The 22,240-nt window shown below is 37.7% G+C and overlaps 2 protein-coding genes and 1 long non-coding RNA gene across 3 annotated transcripts; 1 reads left to right on the top strand and 2 right to left on the bottom strand.

Moving 5' to 3' along the window:
* Window positions 1-401: 401 nt before the first annotated feature.
* Window positions 402-6,111, bottom strand: hapln4 (hyaluronan and proteoglycan link protein 4). The gene is made up of 5 exons (XM_081384628.1): window positions 5,897-6,111; window positions 5,308-5,416; window positions 3,136-3,498; window positions 2,752-3,054; window positions 402-1,836 (listed from the first exon to the last, which is right to left on the bottom strand). Exons 1-5 carry the CDS (start codon window positions 5,900-5,902, stop codon window positions 1,481-1,483), a joined length of 1,137 nt encoding a protein of 378 aa, XP_081240754.1. The 5' UTR covers window positions 5,903-6,111; the 3' UTR covers window positions 402-1,480.
* Window positions 6,112-6,962: 851 nt separating this feature from the next.
* Window positions 6,963-21,777, bottom strand: tm6sf2b (transmembrane 6 superfamily member 2b). Its single transcript, XM_081384629.1, has 11 exons — window positions 21,694-21,777; window positions 21,394-21,540; window positions 19,062-19,165; window positions 15,199-15,296; window positions 15,009-15,112; window positions 12,689-12,771; window positions 12,485-12,609; window positions 12,291-12,392; window positions 12,108-12,200; window positions 9,093-9,212; window positions 6,963-7,808 (listed from the first exon to the last, which is right to left on the bottom strand). The coding sequence occupies exons 2-11, from the start codon at window positions 21,477-21,479 to the stop codon at window positions 7,599-7,601; spliced, it is 1,125 nt and encodes a 374-aa protein (XP_081240755.1). The 5' UTR covers window positions 21,480-21,540; window positions 21,694-21,777; the 3' UTR covers window positions 6,963-7,598.
* LOC308702042 lies at window positions 13,814-14,490 on the top strand. Its single transcript, XR_014031559.1, has 2 exons — window positions 13,814-13,925; window positions 14,172-14,490. It is a non-coding gene; the product is annotated as an uncharacterized lncRNA (long non-coding RNA).
* Window positions 21,778-22,240: the final 463 nt, after the last annotated feature.

Raw genomic sequence — 22,240 nt, 5'->3', positions numbered from 1 at the left:
CTACAGGATGCCAAATGCAACCAGAAATGCTAAGCATATAATGGATGCTATCAGAGTAAACAGCCTAATTCAGCAAACAATTACTGTAGCTTTTTTTTTAATTCATGAGGCCTCATTATAGCTGTTACTATGGAAATGTAAGGGTCACTTATGTTATTCTGGCAAAGCAACAAACATTTTCTCAAGTGTTTTTGCAGACTGTAGACACAAAGAGAGGCATCACCGGGTGCTTGTGCCCAAGACAAACCAAAATAGCAATGTGCAATTTGCTAGAGCCATCGTCATGGTTACCAGCGACATCAGGTTTTTCTTCCCTTTTTGTGTCAGAGGTCAAGTTTTTGTGTTCACAAGCAAATCTGCGCCCAGTATCCACAGTATTTAGAGAATTGAGAGGCAACGCAAACAGATAAATAACTTTAATCTCAAATGCTTCATCATTGACAATATTGTGCAATACTGAACAAACAGTGCAATGTTAACCACTAAGAGGTAGTAAAGCAGCTTATATAAGTCTGTCGTTCACAATATTTTAGCTTTATCGGTGTAACAAACGTCTTAAAATGTCATGCTTAATTCTATTATTGCTTGCAAGGTCATTCAAAATTTATCAAAAATGAGTGTTATGTGCATAGTAATTGGCAAAGCTAATCAGTTTTGCTTCTTGCTTAGATGGCAACAACTGTGAAAGTTCATTTTAATAAGCAAGCTAAGCCCAGCCAAGCTAGCCAGTTCATGCTAGCATCTGATGCGAGTTTTGTCCATTATAACTTTCTCATCATCAGGTCAGTAAGGGCTATCGTATGGAAGCTTGTTTCCGCCACAGAATATATCTTTTATAAATATAATTATAACATTCCATCTCACAATTCGGACTTTTTTCTCACAGTTGCGAGAAATAAACTCGGAATTGCGAGGTATAAACTGAAACTCGCAATTGCAAGGAAGTTAGAATTGTGAGATATAAACTCGCGAATTGCGAGAAATAATCAGAATTGTGAGAGATAAACTCGCAATAGCGAGGAAGTCAGAATTGTGCAATATAAACTCACAATTGCGTGGAAACAAGCTTCCAGAATATTGCTAATGTGCTATACTCATTATAAGGCTAAATTAGCTCTCCTGCTTTCTTAGTGCTCATTAAAGTTGCCTTTGTCTTCCCTGGGAAACAGCAGAAAATAAAACAAATTGAAAACCTCAAGGCTAAGTTCTGTTTTCTCTGCATGCAGGGTATACTGTGAAACATTTAAGCTAATAAATTGTACCATATTTTTCCCTAGTGATGTTTCTGAGGAACAAATTTGCTAACTTTCACAATTTAGAGATGATTGACACCTCATTTCAAGTGAGTAAAATTATATAAGCTCAAATATGCCCAGAGTTCAGCGCTAGCCTAGTTGCCTAGTAGCCTAGCAGGTGTGCAAAAAAAGCCTTGTTTGTCAAACATGGAAGCCATGATGCTAGTACCTAGTATTTTGCACTTTCAGATACTTCTGGTGCTGTTAGCTGGTTTTGATGTGGTTTCTTCCGGAGCCTGTGTTGACTTGACATCAGGGTTCCTGCGGAAGCAGTAGGCTCCGTAGAGGCGGAACTTCTTATCAGGGAAACCCAGGTTTCGGACACCAGGTTCTGGGCCACCGCAGCGGGTCCGAGGATTGACTATGGGGTAACGAATGCTGCCATCTTCCACCCATCCTGCCTCACAACGGTCCAAGAGCTGGATCTTCCAAGCGGCATACAGTTGTCCGACTTTGGCTATCACTGCGTCATCACGTTGACATGCCTTTACCGCCTCAAGGTAGTTTACCTTCTTAAAACGTTTGAGAAAGTAAACACGTCCTGCAACAGAAAAACAATTTTATTAAAGACAACAGAAGCTGTGAGAAGTTTTGAGTAGCTCATCGTAAATGACAGAATTGCTGAAGAAACATGATTGGTTGAATGCTGCAAATGTTCTGACAAAAATGCTCATGAAATCCATACTAAAAGAAGACGTTTTTACTTCAGATGAATTTACATCATGATTAAATAAAAATGCCTTTTTGTTCAGGCCTGGCTGGGTAAGAAAATGAGGAAAGAGGACAAAGAAAGAAAGATTTCAGAATGCCACCTGTTTTTCAGGAGTCAATTATTGATTTTCTGTTTGTTTATGTGACTGCTGACTGTTAGGGCAGCACATCGTCTCATATTTCCCACTGGGCCATTCGGTAAATTTCCAGCAGATGGTCAGTGTAGGGGTATTATTGAAAATTGCCCTAGCTATAAAGATTTCAGGACAAACTGTCCTCTCTAATAGCCCACTTGGGGATGAAAAGAAAAGCCTTTGGCTCTCAATGACTTGACTGCAAGTGGGTTTGAAGAACCAGGCAAGTCTTGTGTACCCACTGGATCATTCAGCACTTAGTAACAAATGGTCTGAGCCTGGGCCAAAAAATTCCGTTTTCTTCCTGAAGACAAAATCAATTCAACTTTCAAATGTTCAAACGCCTATTATTCCCACATGGTCACAAAGTGACTTTGCACCCCAGAAGCTGTACTTAATCATAGTTTCCCTGAAATTTTATTTGATTTGGCCAATTTTCCAGGAACTGACGCATTGCTCAGTTAAAACTTCTTCATTTATATCACTGGCACCATATGTTGGACATGTATCAAACAGAAGGCAGTAAAAGGAGAGGCAGGAGGACCTTCTCAACAGAAACCTGATCCAACATCCTTAGGCTGGAAGAGATTGCTGAGAAGGCAAACACTCACCGTTGAGGTTCGAGGTAAAGCAAAAAGCATCAAAGAGTTCGTCATCTTTGTGCCTGTAGCCGTAGTTGCGGACACCGGGAGGACTGTCCTTACGGCCACATTGGTCTCGAGGATGGGAGATGGGGTACTGGACCGAGCCATCTTCTAACCAGCCGGCATTACACCAGTCCAAGCCCTCAAGCCAAGCCTTGTGTAGTTGTGCATGGGAGGCCAGAATTGCATCTTGTTGTCGGCACACATCCTCAGCTTGGTGGTAGTTCAGCTTGTAGCGTCCGGATGGAGGATAGTATGGGAACACCACACCTTTGAAAAGAAGTTCATAGAAATATGACACTTTATTCAATCTTAGTTGCTACAATAAAAACACCTGGCCAACTCCCTGACCTTCAAGGTCTAGATTTACAAATCCTGTGTCATCCTCCATGTCATTGGTGACCTCGCACTCATAGCGGCCATAGTCTTGCAAGGTGATGTTATGAATTATAACTGAAGCGTCTCCTGGTCCTGCCCTCTCCAGAGACACACGGCCACGGTAAGACCCAAATACCTTCTGTTGTCGCCCCAGTGCAACAAACACGTCTTCAAACTGGAAAGAATCAGAAATCTTGGTCCATTTGATGCGAATGCGGTAAGGGTCGACGTTCTCTGGTTCATGGTGGAAACGGCAGGGAAGGGTGATAGTCCCACCGCGATGGGTGACCACCTTACCTGGAGCAGTTTGTACTATCACTGCCCCAGTATCATCCTCTAAGGAAAAAGAGAGATAAGTAAAGGAATCACTACACGCATTGCACTGCATGCATTCAAGGTATCGGTGTGTTTCTGGGAATCAAACCCTTGACTTTAGAGTTCCTAGCAGCAACTTCAGAAACCAGGAAGGCCACATTCAAACCGAACTAGATTCTGCAATTATATTTGTGTGTATATAAATATATAATTATTATTTTAAAAAAAATTACAGGTGAATTCAGGTAAATTGGACCATGTTTTGACAGTCATTCAATGTCGAAAAGTGGCCCAATTTACCTCATTTCATCAGAATTTTTCTGAAAGGTTTCCAGACTTTGTAAAAGGTTTAGGTGACAATGTACCTGATTGTGAAACTTGGGACTGTAATGCAGTTCATGTGCAAATAGGGTAGTTTTCTTTTCAGATATAACCACATCTGTCAGTATTTTTATGGTGTGTCCCTTTAGATTCAGAGAACTCAACTGACGTGTCAAATAAGCCTACAATCTGCATTGTGCATTATTATCTTTTAAGAGTTCCAGTTGTATGCAGATGCAGCCCACCTGCTGAGTACCTTGCCTTTACCTGTTGAGCAACTGGAACATCTGACCCGACAAAGACATTTGAATAACTATGGTTCCGAAAACGACACTGAAAATGCTTTAATCCTTAACATTTTCTTTTATTTCCCACAGAATCCCTTGCCTTTGTCTGAAGGCTGTTCAAAGGCACTTGAAGCATAGTTGGATTTGAAAGTGGATTTTGATTTGCTCCTCAAAGCCACCAAGTCTTAAAAGTGTGAACCACAGCTATCAAACAACACCTTTTCTGATAGCTGTCCAAGATCTTCCGGACAGACCTCAAGGGCCGTAATCAGCCTTGACATCTGCTCATTTAAACTGTCAGCTGGATACCTGGCAATCTGAAATGTCTGTTACCAAAACACTTTTTCTTTTGAAAGCAGGGGTTGCCAAACATGTCCAATCATTAATTCAGCCAAAGACAGCAAAAGAACCAGTATTTCATCTGAAGAAAAGGGTTCTAAACTCAAAGCAATGTCACTGTAACCACAGACTTTTTGAAAGTAATTTGCAGCTGCCAAGTAAATGATGAGGCCATGCTGTGAGAGGACAGCTAGTGCAACAGCTATTGGCAATTAAAGACTGTTTTTCCTTGCTTATATAAAAATGAACACCAAATGAAGAAAAGAGATCTAGTGGACCTGAAACTGATTATGCAGTATGTTTACTTGCATTAGCGGCGTCATCCCTATAATATAAATATGCAAAGAGTATCGGGTGTTGCATATTGCTTGTATTTACCTTACTTGAGCCTCGTAGCCACTACAACTGGGTTTGTAAGAGATATTTATTTAATACAGGGGTGCCCAATCCTGCTCCTGCCGATTGACTGTCCTGCACAGTTCATCTCCAACCCTAATCAAACACACCTGCCTTTAATTTTCAAGTGATCCTGAAGACCTTAATTGGTTGCTTCAGGTGTGTTTGATTGGGGTTAGAGATGAACTGTGCAGGACAGTCGATCGTCAGGAGCAGGATTGGGCACCCCTGTTTTACATCTGGTGGTCAGCTACTGAATTTGAGAAGTGAGATTATACACATAAGATGACTCTTGTGGGTGGAGAGGTATCTAGGTCAAAATTGACATGAATTACTCTACATATCAAAGCGCTTACACGGTGGCAGTAGAATGCAAGTAGGTGGTTGTCAGGTATCATAACCTTGTTCTGATTTCATTGCATTCACATGTTTGCATTACTTACATTGTGATCTGACACCAAAGTGGCACAGAAGACAATGTACTTACCCATTACATGAACCACTCTCCTCCGTCCTTTCTCTATGTCGGCTGGGTAGGTGGTCACAAAGGGTGAAAGGAACAACAGTGCGCAGGTAATGGTTTCCAGGCACAAGATCTTTTTTCAAAGAAAAAGAAAAGAAAAAACAGAAAGGGAACAACTAGGCTTTATTCATATTGTGCACAAATTAGTTTGGTTTTCAAATCTTTAAGATTGTTTACACTGACATTTTGACGAAACAATCATAATGTTCAAACAGCGTAGTCAATATCTGATAGCCTACATAAGGTTCGTACACGTGGATTACAAAAAAATGTCTGATATCTTATCTTTACAAAGCAGTGTTTGTTTACAAATGGGGGCCTTTATTACGTATTCATTTAAGTAACATGATCCAAACCACACATACACGCACTACTACTACTGCAGCAGCACTGACACCAGCCCAAACACATTATAGGCTACGACACAGCGGAATCGTACATCATTATCATCCTCAACTCCCCTTACAGCATCTTTGAGCATCCCCTACCGCAATGCACTGCGCATTATCAAGGTGACAGAAGTAAAACCCACACACATGCGATTTGAACTCACCATCATCACGAGAAGACGTGTTTTCTGTTGAGATGGGGTGAAGTTATTATTGCTCCAGTTGACTGAGGCGCGTTAGTGCAGCTGTCCCGATCCTGACTCAGTTTCACTGCAGATGTCTGTCGCGTCTCATCACGCACTGCTGACGGTATCAGCAGTGGAAGACTCTCTCATTTACAGTACGCATGAAGAAAAGCTTAGCTTAGTGCTCATGTAGTAGTGTGATGATAAAGAGTTATCTCTTTTTATCTCACGCTGTACTATAAAGTTGTATTTGTATAGTTTTCTCTGTTGCGTACGTTGCAGACCTAGTTTATTTATTCGCAAACTCGGTGCTTGGAGCTTTATTCGACGAGTTTATATAGTAATTTAGTCGTGAATATTTAACCTCAAATCCCACGACAACCTAAACTTATTTTTTAAACACTTCAGACCTTTTCCATGCAATATGTGATCTCGCTTTGCTTGTGTTTTGAATTTGGATATCTGGTAAATGGAGCACATTGTATTGTGAAGATTTGTTAAAATAATGTATCTTATTCTTGACAATAATAAATAGAAGTACTAATTTAGTTTTAGACAAGTTTTATACTTTAGTTTTATACTTGTATATATATTGACGGTTTAAACCGGAAGGGGAATTAGCTCAGATGGTAGAGCGCTCGCTTAGCATGCGAGAGGTAGCGGGATCGATGCCCGCATTCTCCAATGTTTTCTTTTTTTCTGTTCGAAAAGTTAAAATGATAATGTTTATTTTAGCACTCAGTATCCGTCTGCAGTGTCCATGTTGCAGAACTTAAGTAATGCACTATATATGTGTGTCTGTTTCATTTTTTTGAACCACCGATAGCTCGCGACTTCAGTATTATGGATTAACGTTATATTTGAAGTAATGACAGGTATTTTAGGGCTGGAAAGCGTTAGTGTGAATTGTCACATGTTTAATGTGTTTTATATTTATTAATTACAATATTTGTTTGGGCCAAAACAACAGTTTGATATTTTGTATGTTTACTGTGTTCCGGTGTGACGACTTGCTAAGTATGTTCAATGAACTGTATCTTGTTTTCCTGGGCGATAGTAAAAGTGTTTATTCATTTCTATAGCCAAGAGTTTAACGTATATGTCTACACAGAAATTGACTTTCAAAAATGACTCAAACTTTAGAAATAATCACTGGAGTCTCCCCATATACTGGAATACTGTGCTATATATTACATTAAGACCTCCACCATGTCAACATTGAAATGATCGGCTAGGTTAGTCTCCCTTGTGTAGCTTGACAGACTTCTGTTCTAATTCCACTGGAACTGATTGGATCTCACACACAGTGCTGTTTGTGTGTGCAAGCAGAAATGTTGTGCGTTGCTCCTTATCAGCATGAAAAAGCTGCTGAGCAAGGGTTGCTTTTAAGGTTAGTAGTTGTAGAACTCAACCCTGCTGACATAATCATGTACATACAACGTATCCAGATAAAGGATGATTTGTAGGATTGTTTATTACCTATGAGACCAGCCAATTATTCAAGAAAGAAGTTATTTGTGTGGAAGTGGAACAGAAAGATAGAACTACGAAAATGCAATGGAATAAAGAAACGCATCATGTACGTCTTTTAAAGGAATAGTTCACCTATGTGAGTAAATGATGACAGAACTTCAATATTTGTGTGAACTATCCCTTTAAAGTTGATGTTTTCTCAGAGGGTTTAACTTGATTTCTTCTCATTGTTAGTTTGGCCCACAGGTGCGATGGAAAGGAAGTAGTCCGGCTCGCGTTTGCAGCGCAGGGCGAGCAGAACAGGACCGACTGCATACAGCAGATTGAGGAGGAGGACGGGCACCAGGACCGTGCTGGGAATCCTGTACATTTCTGCAGTGCGTGGGTGCAGAGACGCTCCGATATGAGTCCACTGGCACTGCGGTGAGCAGAAGCACAAGATGTTATTTTTGTGGGTTAGGGATAAGATGATTCTCACCTGGTAGATGACAAAATAGGTGAAAAAATCCATAAAATTGAAGGATGGACCTGAGCTTGTATATTACTGAAACTTGGCCTCTTTGACCCAGTGGTGCATTTCCCATTGAAAGCTAAACCACTCAAGTATTTATGCATATTTGGAGAAATTAACTAACTACGCAAAACTGTTTTCCAAAACCATAGTAACATGGTTGGACTTCCACTACTTTACTATTTTTGTTTCCATTTTGCTTTACTTGATGTTCAGTTCTTTGCAGATGCGAACATACTCACCGGCCACTTTATTAAGTATACCTGTGCAAATGCTCGTTAACAGATCAGCCAATCACATGGCAGCAACTCACTGCATTCAAGCTGATAGAAAGGCAACAATAACTCAAATAACCGCTTGTTAACCGAGATCTGCAGAAAAGCATCTCTAATAGCACAGCATGTCGCAAAAGCATTACATAAAAATATTCTTATATTTTATCTCAAGATTGCTCTAAAGAGATACGAATTTGAGTTTCTGAAAACAACTTTCTTAAAAAAAAAAACATCGTAAATAACCTTTTAAAGTTATAGGATGGCCACCAACTTGTCTTAAATTGTAAAAAAGGATGTATTTAAGAAATAATAACTAGCAACATTCTTACGAACGTCTTAGAATTTATCTTAAGAAAGTTTTTTGGTGAACACCTTAGCATCCTAGCATTGTGGCTGCAAGTTCTGGACAGCCAAACACCCCTTATAAGACGCTAGAATCTAGTTTTATATTGCGCTTTTGTAAAGTTTAATGATGTGAACTCATCCAGGACCTTGCCATGTATTTTTAGAAGCTTCTGCCTATGGGTAATTAGATGAATAGACGCCAATGACATCCTCTAAGGTCTAAGCTCTGAGGAGGCGTTCATTAGTATGTAGAGCTGGAGATCTGCAGTGAAACTCCTAGAGTCCTGTTCTACTGGAGGTCTTTGATTAGGAATGCTGACTGCTCAGACCTCATACTGGGAGTTAGAGGGGTGCTGGATGAGCTTGTTCAGACCAGGCCTTTGATCGTGGTGCTGTTTGATGGTCCCTTTCTATAACATCAGCATACAGTGGATGAAAATCTCTAGATTCAGCCAGAAACTATGGAGGAAGTACACCTCAGATGTCAGATAAACTACAACTTCTTGCAGATGTTTTCTTGCCTTCTCCTAGCAGATTTGGCCTAATATTGGAGACGTTTTCCAAGTCTTACCTGTAAAATGGCACCTGCAAAATATACCGTCCAATCGAGCATCCAAGTGCAGCCAGGTGTGCACAGCCCGTATGCAAATGAACCTAGCATCGGGAGCGCATGGAATAGGAGCAGCAACATCTGGAGCAGAAAAGACATCATGCAACAAGTATTATTTCAGTCTGGGTGTCAACACTACACGCCTCGCCTCTACACGCCAGTGCTTTGATGGCAAATTAATGCGGTCCAGCTCAATTCCCAAGGGCACCAGCGCTGCCGCAGCAATGCACTCCCGCTGAATACAGATCAGCCCGACTGCATCGAGTTCACACATCATTCATACTTATTGAGGCTTAAAAACACAAACATGGAAGCATTACCCACGATTAGACCCTAAACAAAGCCTGTTTGTGTTGCATTGCACGTGGTGACTTTCAATGGAGTTACAACAAGCTGTGAAAGTCATGGGATCTAGATACACCTTTAGAGAACTTCTTTTTATTGCTTGATTTTAAATAGCATTATAATTATAATGGACTTGGACCGAAAACATGCTTATTAAAATAAATAAAAATGTATATAAACATATAAATAAAATAAGTGCTAGTTTTATATTTATATTAAGTTATGAATAAACGTTTTAATGCACTTAAGTTATATTATAAACATAAAATAGGCACTTTTTTCTGTATATAAATAAACAACAAATTGCTTGTTTATATTAAGTTTCTATTTTTAGTTATATTAATTTATAATACATTATATTAAGAAAATAAATATAAAATATGTACATTAGTTAGTTTTATTTGTAGTGCTTGATATATATATATACAATTGTATGTAATATAATATTTTATTAATATATATATATATATATATTAGGGGTGGAGCCGAACCCGAATACGGTATTCGGAATGCACAAATAATGTGTTTTTTACGAATACTTATTTCGAACAAATACTTTTAAAAATATTTGTATTCGGGAACAAGAAAAACTTTATATCAAAAAGCTGCGTTTCCTCATGAGACATGGTGACCGGCGGTGCTGCTGATGTGGTGGCTGAAATATTTTGGATTAGGCTAATGTCACGTTGTCATAAGGGGTAGTTCACATAGCGCGTTTTTTGCGCGTGCAGATTTCAAATGTAGGCGCGCGGCAAGCGCCCTAATAGAAGCGAGCGGCGCGCTGCATAGCAACGACAGACGCCACAGGAGGACAAGCGCTTGTGGACAGGAGAAAACGGTGCGAACTGCGCTCTTCATGATGACGAGGAAGTATCAGCAAAGAATTAATGGAATTCTAGCCCTTGCATTAGCTTTAGATATATTTATGGAGATGAGAAATGAAATAAAAAGCTGTCATTATGTCATTAGTCCGTCAGAAAAGCAGTTCTAGGCTTATTCTTGGCTGGATAACTCTTAGCAGGTTTAAAAAGCTCTTTTAAAATTAAATATGAATGCAGTTTTTGATTAAATAAAAGTACAGTCAAGTCAAATAAAACATGTTTTATCTCCTGTTTGGTAACACTACAATAAGATACCATTCATTAACGTTACTTAATGCGTTATCTAACACCAACACATTGAGTGAACAATATTTTTACAACATTAATTAATGTTTGTGAATGTTATTTAACACAAATACTTGATTGGTCATGTTTGTTCACTTCATTCATTGTGCATTAAATAATGTTAACATAAATAATGTTAACTTTTGATTTTAAAAATGTATTTTTAAATGAACCCCAAGGAGAATAATTGCGACAGTATATAGCCTAACTATTGTTTATTGTTAGGTCATTTTATCTAATGTTATCTAACAAATGGAATCTTATTGTAAAGTGTTTTTAATACTACAGTTTCCATCTTTGTAACCGTGATATACACTTTAATATAGGCTATGTAAATTTAATCTAAATTAAGCTTTGGTACCGAAATTGTTACCGAGAACCGTGGATTTTCACTGGTATTGGTACCGAATACTGAAATTTTGGTACCGTGACAACACTAGTAGCTCTGTTAGCTCGGTAATTTAGACAATAGGCTGTTGACAGAGTAACGTTAACGTAGGTAATGGCTGTTATGTTATTTTCTTTTCAATGACGTTCCTTGTTACATGTTCATTGCTGGATTTATGGAAAAACATCAACCAATATTGCATATCCATAATTATTATAATGGATATAATTAAAGAATACTTACACTATAACGTAAATTAGAAGTGTAACGCAAAAAAATTGATTTTTACACCTATTTTGAATTTTACTCGAATACAAATACAAATACAAATACTTTTCCCCTCTCAACAAATACAAATACAGATACAAATACCGGCTGCTTTGCACACCCCTAATATATATATATAATTATTATTATTTAATATATAAAGCACTTTCCATTGTCTTCCTTTTTGAGTTGGAATTTAAACAGAGTAATTGTAAGAGTAATTTACCCTGCTCAATACATATCAATTTTCTCACCAAAACTCTTGCATCCCTGAGCACACAGGTAATGTGCGATCGAAGCAGGTCTCTGTCCCCTGAACAAACATGCGTGTTGGTGTGCCTTCGTTCCTTATCAAACACATTACCACGCATGTCACACTCTCTCCGACACGTCTCCTTGTTTGAGTTGATGGAGGGGCTCAGCCAGGACTCATGGGTGGGATTAGCTTATCAAGTTCTCACAGCACATCTCCTGCCTGATCGATGGGCCACCATTGTGCCCCGGCTCCAGCTAGAACAAGGACTTTTGATAACCTAAGACCCCAATCTAAACAAAAACATAACTCTCGATACCTATGTGGTTGACAGGAGACAGGTGGGATATTCTTGGACTACCTAAGGTGACAATAAGCCACCCACCTTATTGAGTGCTAATGATGAGTAATACCTTTCTAGAAGGTACCGTACAGTCAGTTGGAGGAGCCTAATGCTATAAAGCTTAGGGTATTACGAAGCAAAGTATGCTTGAGGGTTGCCATAAGCAGATCTGCCTGAATGTGATTTCTTCCAGAATATGTGAATATGTGCTCACCATAACTTTGGGGAAGCCCACGGGATCCTTCAGATAAGGTTCATATTCTGCGACATATCTGTTGATGATTTCCAAAGGGCAATCAAGAACTGCCTGTATGGATAAAGATAGGATTTTTTTTTGTCCCAACAGATTTTGACTGAATTATAGAACATACCAAGCGTATGGTGAACACCAACTTACCAGTCCTCTAAAGACAGTGAATCCCATGGAAGCCACTAGATAAACCACAAAGAGCAGGTCCAGGGGGCGCCATATTAAGGCTTTTTTCTGCTCACGTTCAGCCTGAGAGATACAAGCACCCTTGTTCAAATGTTACGGATTCTGTGAGGAAAATACTAACTATTGACCAAGGTCAGCGGTGTCTGGTTCTTCACCTTCGATGCACCCACAAGAGGCATATCCCTTGGCCTGGAGAACAGGGACACTGCTCCCCATATAGGCACCAACAGAAAGGGCATGTTAAGCCAGAAGGCAGGGCGGATCTCTGAGCCATATTTACCTGCATATAAAATATACTTGAGAAGCATCTTGTATAATGCTTAGCAGGAATATTTGATCTTTTATTTATTTTGACTCACCAACTACGATTCCGGGTACAAACACAATCATGTTGCCGCACAGTGATCCAGCCCAAAAAAGCCCCAAAGTGCGATACTGTTGACTGAGACAATAGGACACATTAATTTAGGTTTATAAAACGGTTAGTTCCAGTCCTTGATTCTGATTGGTCAATAGCTGTGTTTTATTTATGATAAAACATGGCTATGACCGCTTCACCCTACAGTTCTATGTATCACTACACAACACCCCTAGCAACCACTCTTAGCAATGTAAACATGTTTGCTCACATTGATATGTCCATTGAAGCTTATAGAGTGGTATTGTGAGAGATCAATTAAGCGAGTGTATCTGCATTTACAGTAGACGTAGCATCTTCCTTCAGGTAAGTCCTATATTTGTAGTAAAAAATACGTTTGATTACGCTGCAATAAATTGTCCTTGTAACAGTTAAGGGGTTTTCCCGTGCCCTGATACAGTTTGTCCTTTCAATATAAAGTCTTCTCTACTGACTGACTCATAAAGACAGTCTTTGCCGCCATCTAATGGCGAAATAATGTAACTTCTGCTTCTGTTGCTGTTCACGGTCAGGGACTATTTTTTCCAGCGGAAGGAATGCTTTTAGTGATTTCACTTCATGAAAGTTGCACTAATACATATTTTTGGCTGTAATATTTGTATTGTGTGATAACCGTTTTATAAAAGCAATAAGGTACTCGAGGCTAGTGCTGTATCGTGCACTGTAAAAAATTATTCTGTGGCTTAGTAAATATTACAGAAATTTTTAACTTTATTAACTTAATAAAATCTCTGTATATCGTTTACTTGATTGTTTGAGTTAAACATACCAAAATAATTGAGTAAAAATCCAACAGTTAATTTTATCTAAAATTTACAGATATATTTAAGTTTTTTTCAATAAAATAATTTAGTATTTGACTAACCAATTATTTCTTTATAATATACTTAATATATATGTGAAATTTCTATCAAAATATTTGAGAATGTTTAATTAAACTGATCTGTTTCAAGAAACAAAAAAATTACTTAATTCAAATCAATATTATTAATATATTTAACACGCTCTTAAAATTGAGTAAGTTTACTCAATTAAAACAATGCCCCCCTCCCCCACCCTCTGACGTGACGAAAACTCGACGGTTGGAGTGAGCGTGGCTGTTTGAACTCTCCAGTCTCCAGAACAACAGCTCTCTTCTCAGCGTCGCAGATTTGGTGCATTTTCACTGTGAAATTCAGGTTGGTGTATGTTTTATTTTATCTATAAAATCATTACTGTGCTTTAAATCATATTTAATGCAAAACAACATAGCCTACAGAGGCGTAATTCGACACCTAAACGAGACGAGAGCCGCGTTTGTCTTTTTGCGTGATTGAAACGCTTTGCATAAACACATGACTGACTTTCATAATGATAATGAATATAATTATTATCATTTGGATGATAAAATGTCCTCAGAACTATCACTTTTTGTTTATTGGCAGGTTATGTCAGTCGCTCGCAGTATATTTCGGCTGTGCCTCAGACAGTGACTGTGAGTGAAATGCAAGACGGCGGTATGAAGTTCAAAGTTCACCCGCAGAGCGCGAGTCTGTCTCCGGCACGAGGACCAGCGCAGATTCGGTGGATATTGGATAACAGAGTGGTTGATTACACTTGAATTTGGCTACCTGAATGTTTAAATATTTCATTTTTACTTGTTAAATAAGTTTAAATGCAGGCAATATTGTATACATGAAAAAACAGTCTAAAATGTGCTGTATTGCTGTACTCATTGAAAATAAAGGCCAATGTAATGTATAATGGTGGTTGTCTGGAGTACTATTTTTACAAAGGTTTAGAGAAAATAAAAAAGTTAATATTACTCATTAATAAAAACAGTTAATATTACTCATAAATATTGTTTTTTTAATGTTTAAATGTTAAATTATTTCTACTCAATTTTATTTGTTAATGTACCAGATGCAGTTACTCAGATTTACTTAATTTTTTTACTTGCATTTACTCAATTCATACAGTATATTTCATTGATTTCACAGCTTTAAAATTTACTCAATTTTTTTGAGTGTAAAAATGTTTCACCAATAAAATTGAGTAAATAATAGTTAAACTTTTTACAGTGTGAATAAGTCACGGCTGAACGCCGTTGTTGGGATGCAACCCCTTCAGCCATTACTTATTCACGGAAAATCACTAGCCTCGAGTACCAATATTGCTTTCATATCAACCTCCTTTTAAACATCACTGCATGTACTTTCATGTCATGTTTGTTCTTGCCAGATAGTGTCACCACCTTATTTCTAAAGAACTAAATCTCAAACCTGTTTGACATGCGGTGTACCAGTATCAGGTAGATGATGAAGTGCACTACACCATCCCAATAGCACATCATGATAGCATAGGGTGTACCAAGATACGGCTCCCCCTGGAGAACCAGCAAAACCATTGTCAGACAGGTAGGTTTAGACCGGGTAATCGATATCAACTAGGCTTTCTCCTCACAATACTGACCGTTTTCTGGTAGAACTCCATGAATCCTGAGGCGAAGCCATCGTATTCTAGAGCGCTCGTGAGGTCAATGACACACGTGAAGGAAAACTCTGCAAAAACTGAACAAAAAAGGGTCCCACTTTATATTAAGTGGCTTTAAGTACAATGTACTTATTGTGTTCATGTTGTATTGTAAAACACTTTAGCTGCTATTGAGCTGGGATATGGTGTGGTATGGGTCGGTTTAAGGAAGGGTTAAGGTGTAAGGGACGGGTCAACAGTGTAATTATAAATGTAATTACATAAATTAATTACAGCTGTAATTACATGCAGGTATTTTTTAAATATAAGTACAATGTAAAAACATGCATGTACACAATAAGTCCATTGTATCAAATCATTAATTTCAATGTAAGTACATAGTACTTAAAGCCACTTAATATAAAGTGGGACCCAAAAAAGTCATGTATACACAAATACTCGTCTGTTCTTTTGTTAAGTACTGAAATGTATTGGTTTGTGGTTGCTTGCAACATTTTAGTCTATGTACATGTAGAGCTGGAAGTAGAACTTGTCTACTGTCTTCAACAAAATTTTAACTTTGGCCACCCGTCAATACTAAGGCTCTCTGGAATACTCTATTCTGATTGGTCAATTGCGGGCGGCCCTCTGGAATACTCTATTCTGATTGGTCAATCGTGACATTCAGCATTCCCCGCTCACCTGCTTCTAGTTCTTTTAAAAGTAATAATAGAACCTTTTCTTTCTCAGAAAGTAACAAACTGCTCTCAGCTATAACGAAGATCATTTTCAATCACTTTTGTTACATTTGAATGGCAGTTTTTACAAGAAAAAATGCATCTCCCCCCCCAGGGGAATTATGAGCTTGGCTTCATTGGCACTTTCGAATCGCTGAATTGAAATGTTTCTGTCCTTAACCCTAAGCCTTCTGTGATGTGCCTTGGGGGGAAAAACTCATTAATAAGATGTTGCAGCGCTCAACTGCCCTATCAAGAGTTAACTAGCCTACCTTTATTCTCGCTCTCTTTATTAAAAAGATTTCACTCTTGCAGACTATTGATTTCTGGCAAGGTGGAAGAGGATAATGATATCTACTAGTCGAGGTGTGAACAAGAAATTTATTTTTGGAGTCATTTGTTGGGTTTTTTTCAGGTTTAAAGTGCAGCTGTGCCAAAAGGGCACTTTGCAGAGACAGAGAATACACCATGTGGCATTTCCTAAGCATCTGGGTGACAAATAATGAGTGGCAAGGGACATGAAGAAAGAAAATCCAAAGCATGGAGGCAAAAATAATGACTGTAAATGTCACCATTGGAATCGCAGACACTGGATTTAAAGGAATATTTCATCTAGACATGAAAATTCTGTCATCATTTACTTCAACCTCATGTTGTTCCCAACCTCATGTTGTTCCAAATCCGTATCCCAGCAAACAAAAATATATTCTAAAGCACAATCCACACCACAGTTATAACAATAACAGCACTGAACAATAAAAACAATGACAGCCAATCAGAATCCATCCTGCAGCGCATGCTTAGAATAAACAGAACGATATTGTCCTTTGGTGTGGACGCTAATATAGTTATCACTATAGTTATCATTCTTGATGTGAACGGGCCTTATGAATGTTTTGCTTGCGTCCCCAGTAAGTTATGAAGACCTTATTTCTGAATGTTCGAAACATCCAGTTTTTTTAAATGTTTTAAAATCGACTTGGTTGCATGAATGTTAAGGGAACATTCCATTTTCTAATTTTGCAAACATATGGGAAAGTTACTTTTTAATTTTCTCTGAACGTTCTGAAGCAAGTAGTAACTCTAGGTGCATATGTCATAATTACGGTAACGATTCTGAACTGTAAAAAGCCTTCACGTGCTTGTAGAACCTATAATTACAATGTGTAAACTCATCATTTTCTGAAAGCTACCTAACTGATTACAAGTACCCTGGATTACATAATCAGATTCCAAAAATTAAGTACTTGTAATTAGATTATATTGCGTAATTCAAAATACTTGTAATCAGACTAGTTATTTTTTTATTGATTACATATTATTCATTCAGTGGCAGCAAGTTATTCATAATTTATTGATTTTTTTTATTATTTTAATTTAACATTTTTATCATGGCTTTTCATTAACCTCACGAACCCCAGCGGTTCCATCATGAACCCCAGTCTTGGAAACTCTGACGTAATGTAATATTTAATGCACTTCATGTTGTTGATAACAAAAAATGGAATATATTTCTTTCTCTTTGTATTTTTATATCAATATGGTTTAAGATTATCCTATTCAAATCAATGTGATAAATGAGTTAGGTCAAAAGTAATCTAAAAGTAATCCAAAAGTAGTCAGATTATATTACTTAAAATTTGTAATGTAATGGATTATGTTACTAACTACAATTTTTGTCATGTAATTTGGAAACAGTAACGGACTAAAATTTGTAAGTAATCTACCCAGCACTGGTACCACCTGACCACTGCAGATTTAAGGTGTGCTCGACTTGAAGCGGCGCTGTGCAGACCAATCGGTGTGTGACATCAAAATACCGCGAGAGCGATTCGAAAGCATACGGAGCTTTATTTATGGTAATTACGACATGGCGTGAAATAAAGATTTTGTTTTGAGAACATTATAAGAGATTGCGTTGAACAAACATTTTATTAATGTTACTGGTAAAATGTCTGAAAGAACCTTGCCAGAAAGTTCAAAGAATGTTCCCTGTTCTCAGCAGGAATGACTTTTATTTTCCGTGGAACACAATAGAAGCTTAGTGGAATGTTCATATTGCACTTTTTCATTAAATAAGAGAACGACAAAATGACAAAAAGCACAAAATGTGGTTAAATAACAGAGCATTTTCATGTTTAAGTTAACTATTCCTTTAATAATCTTCTTTTCCGAGCGATGCTCTCAGAAATATGGAATTTGTTGTTTTATTGTGAAGGAAAGCGAGGGTGTAAAAGTAAAGACAGGTGTGTTATTGTAACACAAATACTTTTCTTGTATCCAATTTCATGGTTGGATTGCCAGACTAGATATTGTCCAATGCCATTCTTCTAGCGTTCACGCGTATCTAACCGAACAGCTTCGTAGATATGACTGCTCAAAGAGGAAGTGTTGCATTGCCGTCTGCCGAGCACAGATTCACAGTCTGATATTGAGTCTCTCTCTATCTTTCTCGCTTTCCTTTTTCTCCCCAAGCCCTTTAAATCCATAGGGGTCTTGGTTTAGTTTTCTTGCATTACAGGTGCGATAGTGGAATTATCTTCTCTTTCATCAGGGGTGGAATGACATGTGCCAGAAGACATTGTCACCTTTCAGTCACTAATCCATGATAACACTGCTATCTTTTGTGCATTACATTGCAAAATCTGACATTTTTCTATTGTGTCCGTGAGGGGGAGATTGGCAATGCACAAAAGAGATTGTGTTTATTCATTTGTTTTTGTTTTTTTACAAATGAAACTCTCTTAAAACACCTTTTGCATTTCATTTGTCCACAGCAAACTACAGTGGACATATATATGAGACTTTAAACATTTTTAGAGAATCTGCCAAGTATTTTATGTATTGTGTTTACAGTTAAATAATATTTTCATTCTTCAGGTGTCTCCTTTTGAAAAAACGTTATTCGTGGCTAAATTTACTACAGTGAGTTTGAATTGCTTTTCGCATTCAATGTAGTAACAAAACAAGTAATTCATCCGGATGTATGTGACCTTGCTACTTCTTATTTTTTGATCATCAAATAAACAAGCATCATTTGTTTATTGTTTTGAGGGTCAGAATCAAATATGGAATGAGTATATTTGGCATATTTCAAGAGTCAACAGATCAAATCAGAGCTCATACCATAGAACAAAGGATCTTTAGGAGGATTGTAGCGAGTAGCAATGTAGACCATGAAGAACACTGCCACAAGAACAGCCACCCCGATTTCCAGAATAACCACTGGCCTGCAAATACAAAAAATTACGAACACGAGTTAACATGAAATCAAAATGAACTTTCTGTGACTGACAGTCTCTGTAAATAGTCAAATAAAATCTAAACGCGGTCATATATGGACAGAGGAACGTGAGGAACTTAAAGAAGTAGTTTACACGAGTTCTCAGGGGGTGAAATGTTAGCGATTTCTCATCTGTAAAATTGGCGTACACAGACAAGTGTTTTAAAAGGAATACAGAGGAAAAAATAGCAAGACAGGAAAATTAAGAGACAAAAAGCGACGGGATCAAAAAGAAGCAAGGTGAAACACTTGTGAGTTGCAAACCTGTATGTCTTTGTTCTATTAAAGATTTAATATTTGTAACCAAACAATTGTGGGGCACCATTGACTTTGACAGAAACCCTCCACCTTCCCCAGCTCCACCTGTATAGATCTGATACAGGGTTAATTCATGTGTGTGACGTGCAGCAGCATGTCTTACATGCTCACAGAATTGTCTGTGAATGTATTGGCAGTAGCAAGCCTCAGTAGCAGCAGCAGCGTAGCAGATCCAAGACCAAATACATTAACATTGCCATTTCCATTGCCATGCCAATCTCTCTGAGAGTTGTCATGACAGTTGTGATTTTTCTGAGGTAAAGTTCCCTGACACATTGTTGTTTTATCAACACTGATTGAGTGATTACACAAGATATGATACTTTTCAGTAAGTTGTACTGGTTCTTTCAACATACCCTCTGATGTTAATTCATGTTTAGGCTATTTTGTACTGTAACTAGTGGAGATAATCGATTCACGCGCCCTGGCATTTAGCTTGAACTGCCTGCGCTACACAGTGACTGTCACGCCACATTAAGAGCGTCAAAAACGGTAGGCTATTTTATTTATTGTTTGAATTAGGTAATAATACTTCAAAATGTGAAGGCTGAGACTTTGTATCATATAGAAAGTAACCTGCTCTGTCTTGTCTGTCAGCGTCCGTGTTGTCCTCTTTGTTTCGCGATGTTTTTTTCATTGCGTGAGAATGGACGCGTGACGTGAGAGCGTGCGTGACTCCTGGTTGAAGCCAAAGAATATTTCTATTATTTTTACTGTATATTATCATTGTAGTATTAATAAAAAAGTGTTCAATATTTAATCAAGAATTATATCTTGAAGGACACCACCTTTGCATTCTTTAAAAAATTACTTCTGATTAATTTTGCACAATGTCTTGTCCCCAATTAACGTATTCGACCATTATATTTCCTGTCTTCAGCAAGTGAGCAGAGATGAATGGTTTGGCAGCGAGAACTGTAATTAGCCTATTCCAACACCCAGAGCACCAAATGAGATAAGAGAGCATGTGATAGTCGCCCTGTCCAGCCTTTACTGAGACACTTACTGTACGAGGAGCTATTCAGACATAGAGCAAGTCTTATTGTCCACATATGAGAGTCAATACAGCCTCTAACAGAGCCTGTGGTTGTTGTTTATCATTGTAAATGAACGGTATAGAAATGGCATACAGTGAAACACCAGTGAATTTCCATGACCTTTACAGTTGTTTTTGATCATTGGATAATTTGATTAGCCTAAACCGTTCAACTGCAAAAGAATGATTCAGCATATCAGTAATTGGTGACCTTCAGTAGCCAAGCTATAAGAATAGCAGAACAACATACAATAATCTTTTTTGTGATGTGTTTAGACCAGCCTGGAGAAAGATGTCTTCGTTGGCCAAGCTTGGTGTATCATTTTCTTTGCCTGTACTGCTTTTGAAACTCCTAGATCATTTAAATGGGTGTAATGTTGTGAATTTAATATTCTTTTTCTGTCAGGATATAATTTATATAATAAAAAACAAATATTATTATAGTAAAGCTATTGTTTTTATATCATTAAAGGCAGTAGCTTGAGTCTATAACAAATCAGTTACTATTACATATCCTTTCACTGCCCTCAAGTGGAAGAAATAAAGAAGAAAAAAAAGAGTAATAATCTTCAATGAGCATGCTAAATAAATTATGTCACCAGTCTACAAATTATTCCTATAATATAAACTATGTTTTCCATAGTAAAAGATCTAAATATGAAGTACAGACTGCTATAAAACGTGGCACTGAAGATGCATTTAATGTGGCCAAAGTTGTTATTAAAATTATTCGCACTATGTGCTTTTCAAACACAGCCTTTGATAAGAATGTATTATATATGATTCTGTTAACCTTGCATATATATATATACAATACTCACTCTTGAAATGCTGGAACATTGTTCATAGTGTAAAGAACACCAAGAGCCGTCAGGGAAAACAGAAAAACGCATATCTCCTGCGCCATGACGTCCGCTTTGAAATCAGTTATTCGGTTATAATCAGTTATTCAGTCCAAGGGTCCACAGCTGAGGATCAACAAGTTGTTAGAGTCAGACATGTTAAAAATATTAGCATTCTATGTCTGATCAGAATCTACACTTGAAAGTCTATGGGGACTTTGCAAGTCAATAAATATTTTGCAGGTTTAGTGTTATAGTCTAAAATAAACATCTACTTACCAAAGACACCCTCTCCAGAAACTGTGCATAACCCAATTTACAATGGCCCTGTGTGGGAATTGTAGGAGAATAATCGAGCCAAACAAAGGCGCTTTTGGAAATGTAATTTGATTTTGTCATACATTTACATAATCGTGTTTACTTTTGGTCTAATTTGTCAAATGCTTGTGTGCCAAAAAAGGAAAGCTCTGCCAAAGCTGTGGCAGCCAAAGAGGCTTTTGTTGTTCTGTAAGCTAAAGAATTTACTTGTGAACTAGACTAAGGAGATTTCTAAAATTATTTGAAAGATAAAAGCATTTTTTGGAGATACTAAATTATTATGGGACCTATAATTATTCTTAAAAGAAGAATTTGTGGAGTTGACATTAATGTAGTACAATATAGCCTTGTACTCACCAGCCACTGTTAACTGCTGGCAGTTCACATGGCAGCAACTCAATGCATTTAGGTATGTAGACATGGTCAAGACGATCTTCTGAAGTTTAAACTGAGCATCAGAATGGGGAAGAAAGGTGATTTAAGTGACTTTGAATGTGGCGTGGTTGTT

Source organism: Scardinius erythrophthalmus (genome assembly GCF_964197995.2).
Source record: "Scardinius erythrophthalmus genome assembly, chromosome: 14".
Taxonomy (NCBI): domain Eukaryota; kingdom Metazoa; phylum Chordata; class Actinopteri; order Cypriniformes; family Leuciscidae; genus Scardinius; species Scardinius erythrophthalmus.
The sequence above is the reverse complement of the archived record's forward strand: the minus strand, read 5'-3'. Positions and strand labels throughout refer to the sequence as shown.